Here is an 11232-nt window from a genome sequence, read left to right as displayed (position 1 = left end):
CACTTACCTACAGTACATATGCATTGTGTTAGGTCCCATGCAAGTGGGAATAATACCATTAGGCGTTGGAAAAATGTCACTCAAGATTCTCATTTAGTAAACTGCTTATTTGGTTGAACAGTCAAGTTTCCTGGCACACTACACAGCCCGATTTCACCTTAAGTGCTTAAAAGCTGATGTTTGTCCTGTTCAGGCGCGTGGCCTTGTGTGATGCAAACCAAACTGCTTCATGACTTCCAAACGCAACCGTTCGTGAACGCAAAGGTTTTTCAGAGAAATCCACCATTAGTTTTAGCCTGAAACAAACTGCTCTTAAAATTAAAAGCCTATTCACACAAAGTTATATGTAATGACTGTAGTAATCAGTTTATTACACAGATTAATCATTCTTGAACGTACAAGCTCCAGGGGAGCAGTTGGGTCTTTAAATATACACAAGTTTTCTGTCAAATGGATTTTTACCCTTACATCCAGAAAGACCTAAGCAGTTAAAAAACTTAAGAAAAATAAGAGCTATTAGCTATGAATTAACTGAGAAACCACATACAAACCGAAAAAAAAAAAAAAAAAAAAGTATGAAGGAGGGGAGAGAGTTGAAACAAATCAACATCACTTGATGCACTAATAGCTCCAATCCATTTAAATGTTGACCGGTTAAACTTCGACCTTAAACACAGGATGTGGGTACAGTTTATCTCATTGGTCATAACATTTACCTAGGGTGTAGGTCCTTCAGAATAAAATGAATACAGAAACAGCTTCAAGTTCTTCACCTTGCTTTTCATAACTGTTATGAGTTTAAAAGGATTCCACTTAAAAAAGCCTTCCCGGATCAGCAACACCGTCCCTAGAAATATGATATCCACCATAACTCTTCCCTTCGCATTTTATTACCCAATTTAAATCAACGAGGAATGCTTTTAGGCTCACAAAGTTATGATTGAAGAACCAGCTTTTCACACACACACTTCTCTGCTAGGAGTCAATGTTGGTACGGGGAAATACAGTATTTCTATTTTGTTGTTCCAAGTATGTACAACACGCAGCACTGCTGTATCAGGTAAACATGTGCACAGGGGAAGATGAGGCGTGGGCTCATAGAAAGCAGTCAAATGGAAATCAAAAGGACTTTCTCTTTCAGAGTTCCCCTATCTTTATTTGTAGAGGTTATCCAATAATTTCTTTAATTACATCGCATACTTCTGAGTCCATTCCCGAGCTATTCTGTTGTACCTGTATATATAAAGAGAGGATTTACTTAACATAACAGCCAAACAGTTATTTCCGCTCCAGCAGTCTAGTCTACACATGGCACGAACTCACATTTTCTCCAGCAGTATCATGAATTTGCAAGGTTTAAGAGCAAATTGAAATATTAGGTAAACAGGGGAAACAAGAAAGGCCACAGTACTTCATGGAAAAGAAGTAACCGGTCACATTTACAACAGGAGTGCGAGATCTTTGCTATTCAAGCCACCAAAAAGAGCGAGCACAGGTACAAGGGCAAGTGTTGTTCAGGAATTCTTTGCCTCCGCCTCCCCCAGCCCCCAACTGCTGCATCCCTGGGGACACTATTACCCCAGGTTTGCATTTTGGTATTCTGGAAAAAAAAATAGATTAATGTTTCCCTCCCACCTCATTTTCCTTCTTCCCTTCAAAAGTTAAGCATAGTACCTGCTGGGCTGCCAAACCCCAACAGGCTTGTTTCATGCCTGGGGGGTCGGTACTGGGGCCTGTACCGTTCAACATCTTTGTCGGTGACGTGGACAGTGGGGTCGAGTGCACCCTCAGCAAGGTTGACGATGACACCAAGCTGTTTGGCGAGGTAGACACACTGGAGGGGAGGGGATGCCATCCAGAGGGACCTGGACAGGCTGGAGAGGTGGGCCCAAGCCAACCTCATGCAGTTCAACAAGGCCAAGTGCAAGGTCCTACATCTGGGTCGGGGCAATCCCAAGCACAAATACAGGCTCGGCGGGGAACGGCTGGAGAGCAGCCCTGAGGAGAAGGACCTGGGGGTGCTGATTGACAAGAAGCTCAACATGAGCCAGCAACGTGCGATCGCAGCCCAGAAAGCCAACCATATCCTGGGCTGCATCAGAAGAAGGGTGGCCAGCAGGTCAAAGGAGGTGATTCTGCCCCTCTACTCCACTCTCATGAGATCCCACCTGCAGTACTGCATCCAGCTCTGGAGTCCCCAACATAAGAAGGACATGGACCTGCTGGAGCATGTCCAGAGGAGAGCCATGAGGATGATCCGAGGGCTGGAGCACCTCTCCTATGAGGAGAGGCTGAAAGAGTTGGGGCTGTTCAGCCTGGAGAAAAGGCTCCAGGGAGATCTTATTGCAGCCTTCCAACACGTAAAGGGGGCCTACAGGAGAGCTGGGGAAGGACTTTTTACTGGGGCATGTAGCAATAGGAGGAGGGGGAATGGCTTTAAACTGGAAGAGGGCAGGTTCAGATTGAACACTAGGAAGAAGTTTTTCACTTTAAGGGTGGTGAGGCACTGGCACAGGTTGCCCAGAGAGGTTGTTGAGGCCCCATCCCTGGAGGTGTTCAAGGCCAGGCTGGACGTGGCCTTGGGCAACCTGGTCTAGTAGGAGGTGTCCCTGCCTATGGCAGGGGGTTTGGAACTCTATGATCTTCAAGGTCCTTTCCAACCTAAACCATTCTATGATTCTATGCTACATGTGGCTATTTCGATGATTATCAGGACACAACAATTTATCCACCAGAATTTTTTTTACTCTGAAGGCACAGTATGCTCCTTTTCCCAAGCCACTTGGAGCTTTTTGCACCCAAACACCCTTTATAGCTCAAGCCACTGCTAGAGGAAGCTCAGGATACTTATGTAAAACAAAGCAGGGCAATTAACAGTTCTGATAAAAGCTTATTTCTGAAAACAGAAGGCAAGTTGTTCTCGTTCCACAGAATGTGTAGGAAAAGCATAGGACACATAGCAAAAAGTGTCCTAGTTACGCACACTGACTAGGTTCTCGTGCTGGAATTCACTCTGCAGTCAGTGTTCTTTAGCTTAAAGAATCTGACAATCCGCTCGTGAAGCCGAGAGCATTTGTTACTTCACTGTTCTGAGACTACTCAAGAAGCAAATCCAGTTATGTTTAAACACAACATTTATTGCCCTATTTTTGGATAAAAATAGAGGGGGGGGGGGGGGGAAGTCCTGCATACATTAAGTGCAATCAGTCACTATTAGCTAGCTGCGGCTCGAAATACGTACTGCTACTCTTGCAGCTTTCATTAAAAACAGGATGCATGAACTTCTCTAATACTGCTTCTCAAGCATGCAGTAGAGTAAGCAACTTTCTTTCCTATCTCCTTCTCATCAGATGACCATGTAGCTTCAGAAATTAACACTACTGATCAGATCTGGAAGGGAACAGTGAGGTAGAAGAGTGTTTACAACGGTCATTAAGCTGTTGCTTTTAAAGAAAGCAAATTAAATCTTCTCATTGGTAGTAGAGTTCTCTCCATTCTTGCTGTCTACTTTATAGAAGCTCAGAGTCCTCCCACCCCACCTCTACACCGCTTGTTTTTTCCCTGTGGTGTCAAACAGATGAAATAGGGGCATTTTTGTTATTTCTTTGCTTGTGTGACTCCATCACCAATAGCTTGCATGGAAATGCTCTCCCACTAGAGTAACTTGTTCTCCCTCTGCTGGTTATGTAGAATTAAGGCAGGCAGTGAAGGCTCTTAAAAGCTGGCCACATCCAACTTAAGAGCTCCATATGGAACAGATTTGCATTGTTCACTTCACATTTTCATTAAATCAAGAAAACCCATAATTAACAGCTACAACACTAATGAAAGACCATTGTGTGGAATAAAAATGCAGTAACAAACCCATGAAGTACAAGGTCTCTACGTCCTTCACTTCTAGGGGCATATACACCTTTTTCCTACAACAACACAGTGGTGTTAGAATAGCCGTACTCCAGATCCCAGGAAAAATCTCTGAAAAGACGACAGTTAAAGTGAAAAAGGCAAATCAAAGTTCACACTCTTTTCCAAGAAGCAGGTCCTTTCAGTTCCCCTTTAAAATATTAAAGTGTGGATTCTGCTCTGTCAAGAATGTTACATGGGTTTTGGCTTCCATACTCACTTTTCTCTATCTGTTTTGTAGATCCTTGCAATCTCAGGCACTAAAGGATCATCTGGATTGGGATCACACAACAGAGAACAGATGGACAAAAGTACTAGGGAGAGAAAGAGACACTGAATTAGAGTTTAAGTGCAGCTGAAGACACCTGTAAAAGTCAACCTGCCCACTGTCTCCCCCTCTAGCATCATTTTTTTTAAGAAATGCCATGGAACAGTAATCCCACGTACTTCAGCCAAGTGATTTTAAACAAAAATCCTTACCATTTAACTACGCAACTTTGCACGACCATAAGTTTTTACATATCACCACAATAGGTAACCTCCTGGATAGGTGTAGCTGCCTTCAGCCTTCAATCAGAAGGCAGAGTGTGCTGTCTGAAACTGTACCCAAAAGCCTTCTTGGAAAACATCCTTGCTTTTACACTTGACATTCAGCTTTTCCCTAAACCAGAGGACCTCATTGGTAATGGCTTGCAGAAGCACTAATCAAAAGTCAAACAGTAGACAGATCCAACTGAGATGAAGGAAGCATGAGCTGCTCACAGCTACTTAAGAACTGTTTAAAAAAAAAAATGCTAGTCTTGCAGAGAATTAAGAGGCTTTATCCAATTATTTTCTGAGGTAGGTCGAGATGGATTAATTTAGAATAGCATTCAAAGTGAATCAAGAAAGTATAGCTCACTGCACTCATACCAACTACAAAGCCCTGAAACTCCAAGTTTCACTATAAATATATACTGTATATATCCCAGAAGCCACATCCCACTCATATGTAGTGTCACCCTTCATCCATATAAGGTGTCAGGAGACTGTCTGCAAAGCTACAAATAGCATGTGTGCATTCCTACATTCACACCGAAGCAGAAGAGATGAGAAGGCAGTAAGTTAGAAGCAAAGTGTATTGGGACAACGCTACATGAGGCATGTCAGGGACACCCACCCCCCCACCCCCCCCCAAAAAAAATGCCAAACGTTCCTTCATATTGCTTTCTCTCAGCCTGGTTTAGTCAAACAGTGCCACTCTGTATGTCCCTCCAGCAACGGCAGCAACTGTGGAGTTGTCACAGCACATCCTCCGGAGCAAGTCAGAGATGACAGCAGTTAGAAGTTTGAATGCACAAAACACAAATCTGTTCAAACTTCCATCAGTTGTTGCTGTGCTGCGGAGCAAGAGGCAGAGCTACCACACTGAAAGACGTCAGCTGGAAAGTGAAAGAGAACAGCATGCCTTCCACTACTGTCTGGGGGCAAGGGGATGTTGGGGGGGGTTGTTTGTTTTTAAGACAGTTTAAAACAAAGATTACAACACAAAGAACAGCTAGATACAGCCAGAGAGAAAGGGGAGAATAGGTCTCATTCATCGAATCACTTAGGTTGCAAAAGAACTTTAAGATCAAGTCCAACCATAAACCCAACGCTGCCAGGTCCACCACTAAAACATGTCCCCAAGTGCCACATCTACCCTTTTTTTTTTTTTAAAAATCCCTCCAGGGATGGTGACCCAACCACATCCCTGTGCAGCCTGGTCCAATGCTTGATAACCCTTCTAGTGAAGAAGTTTTTCCTAATATCCATACTAAACCTCCCCTGGAGTAACTTGAGGCCATTTCCTCTTGTCCCATCACCTGTTCCTTGAGAGAAGAGACCGACCCCCTCGCTACACCCTCCTTTCAGGGAGCTGCAGAGAGCGATGAGGTCTCCCCTCAGCCTCCTTTTCTCCAGGCTGAACACCCCCAGTTCCCTCAGCCGCGCCTCATTAGACATGTGCTCCAGACCCCTCACCAGCTCCATTGCCCTTCTCTGGACACGCTCCAGCACCTCGATGTCTGTCTTGTCACGAGGGGCCCAAAACTGAATGCAGTACTCAAGGTGGGGCCTCACCAGTGCCAAGTACAATGGGATGATCACTGCCCCAGTCCTGCTGGCCACACTATTCCTGACACAGGCCATCATGCTATTGGCCTTCTCAGCCAATATTCATGCAAACTGGCAAAGATTTTCAAAGTGCGACACAACAGAAAGCTTCACTAGGTCTTAACTGAGCTACTTGCCCAGTGATGAGAACACCAAGAACCCAGAAACCCAATTAGTTTTCCTACGTATTTCTGTAGATGCTTCACTAATGAACTGTCAACTTCAAGTTAAAAGGTTCTAGAATAAGTTTAACAAACTATTCCTGATTTCAGTCAACATATTTCTTGTTCTAGAATGAAGAGCAACCTCTTCCTCTCTTTTCTTGATTTTCTACCTTACACTTGTGAAAGAGCAAAGAGCTTTATTATTCTCCACCATCAACTGACACTCAGAACATTTATTCAACTACCCCTTAGAATACAGCTTTAGAGTGTGAAGATTTTGTTTTTGTGCTGGAAGCACAGAGAAGCCACTAGTCCTGACCCGCTGTCCCTTAGCAAGTGACACAGCATGTTTAGTACCTGTAGCACTTTATCAGCTTTAGCACTGTTTTCTCACCCACCCCCCCACATACACTGATAAAACTCACATTAGTGTTCAGTAGTGGGACTCCCTCTGCCACCTTACACCCAGGCTGCTGCTGGTCAGTTTAGCTTCAAACACAGTTGTTTCTCCTGCTATCTTCCTGAAGCTCATTTCTTTGTATTTGCCAGACTCCACTGCTCTGGTCACTGAAGTTTCTTCAGCTGGTAGGAGGAGTAAAACAGCTAACATCTGTCCCCTCCCTTTAACAGAAGCCACAGGAAATCCAATCAAAGTTTTCTGATCAACTATAACTACTCTCTCAAGTTTTATCTTACCACAGACCTTTAATAATCAAGGACTTTTTTTTTTTTAAAAAAAGATGGCTCACCCTTCGTCAGCAAAACCAAGTTGCAAGTCTGTCCAGTCCTCTCTGCCTTCCCTTCCCCAACCACCACGATGCCCCTCTCCCCAGTGCTCACCTTGGGGTACTGGGTGGGAGTGGAGCACACAAGGTGGAACCACCAACCCCACCATCTGCTCTAAGCACAAGACCAGACAAAGGTGGGGCTCAGTTGTTGGTCAGCAGGGGCACTGGGACGACCAGGGTGTTGCTCCATGTCCTCCAGAGCAACAGCAGTCCGACAGGCTGACGTGGCCCACAAATCAATTGTCCGGCAAAATGCAAGTCTGCCTTGACCAGCATCTCCTTTGCTGAAAGAAAAGGGAGGGTTAACCCCTCTCCCAGCCTAGGAGTTTTCATTTTTGATTCACAGGCTATCAACATGAGTGTATCATTGCTACTTGCTGGCCATTAAAAAAAAATAATAATAATAATCCCATGCTGCTAATACTCTTCACTAAAACGGTCTGTAGTTTGTTAGAACTCAATCAGTAGCTAAATGCTTCCCGTGATGAATTCTGGCAATCTAGCCACTTCAAAAAACATTTTGAGATTTCACTCCTCAGCAGTTCACTTGTTTTATAAGCATTACTCCAAAAACCTTGAACAAAAATGGGACACAATTATTTGGTTTCAAGCTGCACTGCCACATTCAGCTGCTTTGTTTTATTTTTGTAAGTTTTCATTAATCAAAACTATTCTCCATTATGCTTGCTCTTGCTGGTAGCATCGTGTCTTGCCGTTTTTAATCTGTACAGCCTCAGCAAGAAAAACATTTTTAACTGAGTTATCTAAACTGGTTTAATTTTAATAGCCTACTGTACCCAGCTATTTGTCCAAAATAAATTCAGGAAGTTTCTCGCTGGAGGTTTTCCAGAGAAATGTGCATATACACTTTAGACCAACAAATGTAAGCAGCCTCCAGACCACTACGAAAAGCCTTTCTCATAAAAAGTTTAAGGAGCCAAGTGCAGGAGGAAAGAGGAAATAATCCTTAAAAATGTCAGTTGTGTATAGGAGTTCTTTGATGCACCCGAGTAACTAATTAAACCAACACTGTGGAATAGAGAGAATTAGCCTATCACCTTCTGCAATCAAGTACTATTGCACTGAATTTCATAGCAAAGCCACTTGCTAGTCAGATGACTACAACATTAGTAGAAGACAATTTAAAAACAGCTCACAAAAATCAGGTTTTGTAACCACAGAATCAGGTTGAAGAACTACACAAGACAGGTCAGTGACCTTGCTGTACACCTTGTCCTACTCATCCTGCATGCCCACAGGCAAAGCTGCTCTAGTGGGATCAGTCTGACAGCATCCCTTCGAATCTTTCACTGAAAAGAGATATTCAGAATTTAAGTTTGGATTTTTGTCAGTAATAGCAAAATAGACAAGTATTACTTCCCATTGATTCAAGGGGTTCAAGTACAGAGTTATTTCTCATCTCTTCATTCATAACTGTCAAAGCAGTCCAGCCTGTAGCAAAGCGTTAAGCAACTTAAAACACAGCTTAAAGCTCCCTTTCATTCAAAAACTGGCTTTGCTTCAGTTTTTTTTTATTTCACCAACCATGCAGCCTACTTAACTCCAATACTTCAACTGTGATCCCCATCCATCTACTGCAGACAACAAAAACAAATTCTCCTTTAGTGGGCTTCCTACTGCTATGGACTAGCATGGACCAAGTACTTCACAACAACCAAGGAACTCAGCGAAACAAACTAATCAAGCAGAAAGACTGCTAACAAAGTGTTTCTAAAAAACTAATGGGCTTAGCTTCCCTATAGAGCAGTGATACACATACACTCTCATCAAGCAGAAGGATCACTTAACATCAAGAATGCTCCAGCAATGTGCTCTTTGAGGCAAAGCAAGGTCTCCCAGTGTAACGCAGCACAGCTCTGACCCAAGTTTCCACTGCAAGACTTCCCTTTACAAAGTACCTAACACTCCAAAATTCGAGGACGCTCGTTCTCAAGGCAGCTCCTCTGGGCAGAGAATCATGCCATTTATAGCTTGTCAACAAGTTCAGCTATGGTGTATCACTGCATGATCCACCTCATCTCAACAGCCTTCCGTGCTGTGCTGTGCTCTTACACCATTTACAGTAGCCTGCCATTTCTGATGAGCAATTCCATCTTCCTGGTTCTGCCACACCTCAGACAGAAAGCACAGGTAGATGCAAATTCAATATGTAAACTCCATGGCTGAGTTTCTTCTGCTATGAAGCAGCTCAGTCTTTAGTCAAGACAATTCATGAAGTCATCTCTCCACAGATCCTTCCAGCATTAGCCAAACAAGCAAGACGTGAAGCAATCTAAACCACCATCTGTCTACTGGAACATCTATTGGCCCGTACAAATCTTAAGAGGCACGTCAAAGCTCCTGGAACTCAAGAGGTGAATAGACTCTTAAAAGCCACAAGTACACAGCTCCAGTGGGAAGGAGCAAGCTCCACAGCCAGAATAGACATCTTCCCTAGAGCGTCAACAGAAGTCAAAGGTGCTTGCAATTTATACATGGCAATTAGCTTCTGTTGATGTCATAATCAAGTGCACCACACACCATGATACACCCTTGTGTGTCCAGAGCATGTAGTTGCAGCTGAAAGTGGTCTTTAGGAATCAAAAGCAGCTGCGTACAGGTCACAATATTTAACACACCTTTAACATCAACACAATGTGTGCAAAGTCAATTGGGCTAAGTTGAGTTCTACAGATGTTCAACAGTCCAGGTCATCAGTGGAAAAACTACTTAAGCCTTGTTAGAGCATGACATGAGACCCAAAAAGCCATACCCTCTCATTTCTTTAGGTACCAGCACTAGAAAGGCTAGCACTAGTTCTGCCCTACCACCCTCTACTGAGACAGTGATCCCAGTTCATCAAGAAATACATTTTTGATGTGGAAGCCTGAGACATGACTCCACTGTCGCAAGGCAGAAGTCACCTTCCAAATGCAAGACTCAAAGCATTCCATTTGTTTGCAAAGCCTGAATGAGTCTAATATCCATCACTTCCAGCCATCCCCTTAATACCGGGTACTAGCCACTAGTGATACTACCAGTTAAGTGTAGCTGGAATTACAAACAAAGCTTGCTCCAGTAAAGCAGTCATCTATGGGACACTTTGGGATAAGGAGAAGCAACTGAGGAGCAATGGAATCTCCAGCTGAATCACAGCAGGGAGGTAAAAAGCAAGCATCAATTCTTCCAAGATAATGAGCTACCCAGAAAAAAACATCTTAACTGGTTCTATTCTATTTCAACAGCTGTTTGGTGCAGTTACCGCTCTCTGAAGAAGACAGCCAATTTAAATTCATCTAGGAGTAAAGGGTTTTCTTGGGCACCAAGTAACTTAGGTCAAAAAAAGATGACGAGTGAAAGCCTTAGCTCTCTCCTTGAAGGACCCTGCTATCTTAACTTTCATATTAAAGGCAAAAAGCACTTTACTAAATCAGTAGAATGAGGGGAATAGGTAAGATGCCTTAAGTTATTCCTGTATACTCAACCCCTGCATGGGACAAAAGGCCTCAGGAGACACTCAAGCCAGTCTTTTCCCACTAAAGGAAGGTCCATCTCTAAGGTCCATCTCTAAGGAAGCACCAACAAAAATTCTGTTACAGCACCAAGAAGGTACCGAGACAGTCACTTTGTATGCCAGATTGTCAGGACAGGATGGTACTCAGCTATCTGCATTGGCTGAAGTCACACACTAGTCTCAACATCGCCATATAATCAAAAAAAGCTCATGCACCGACATGGAGCGATCAGACAGAAGAGGGAAGTATCAATTCTTGCCCACCAGGCCAGTATCACGAGTTCACAGTCATGGAAACAGCCCATCCTGCCTGCTGCGTCCCAGGTGAATGACAAATATTATGCCAGTAAGCTCTTTCTATGGAAAGCAATTTGTCACCCTCCTGGAGACCAGGCCACAGGCTCTGACAGCGCTGCGCTTTTTGATCCAGCTCTTGCAGCCACATTTCTGAATATGAAAGTAAAGTTTATCAGCTCAGGTTTAATTCAGCCTGCTACTCTGGAGATTATGAAACATCCCTGCTAGCAGAAATTTGAATTTTGGACACCTACAGCTGCTGAGGAATTCTTAATTCCATTTCTGAGGCTTTATCCAGCTGTCCTGCTTCTCACACCAGCTAGGGCTCCTCCTTTGCTAATCATCAGCCTGACAGCCAAAAGCCTCCACATTAAGATCCATTACTATTTAGATCTCTGTTCCTCAAAACCAGGAAGAAAGCTGACTCCTGGAA

At 43.6% G+C, this 11232-nt stretch overlaps 1 protein-coding gene across 1 annotated transcript in view; it reads right to left on the bottom strand.

Annotated features, from left to right (window-relative positions):
• Window positions 1-340: 340 nt before the first annotated feature.
• UBE2D2 (ubiquitin conjugating enzyme E2 D2) overlaps window positions 341-11232 on the bottom strand; it is a 31137-nt gene continuing 20245 nt past the window's right edge. The window contains exons 6-7 of the mRNA XM_082489935.1: window positions 4124-4217; window positions 341-1233 (exon numbers count right to left, since the gene is read on the bottom strand). Of these exons, the coding sequence (XP_082346061.1) occupies window positions 1188-1233; window positions 4124-4217 (140 nt within the window). The 3' untranslated portion in view covers window positions 341-1187. The remainder of the gene's footprint in view (window positions 1234-4123; window positions 4218-11232) is intronic.

The sequence above is a fragment of the Vanellus vanellus genome, assembly GCF_965231255.1.
Source record: "Vanellus vanellus genome assembly, chromosome: 13".
Taxonomy (NCBI): domain Eukaryota; kingdom Metazoa; phylum Chordata; class Aves; order Charadriiformes; family Charadriidae; genus Vanellus; species Vanellus vanellus.
Note: the sequence above shows the minus strand (reverse complement) of the source record. Positions and strands in the feature narration are given on the sequence as shown.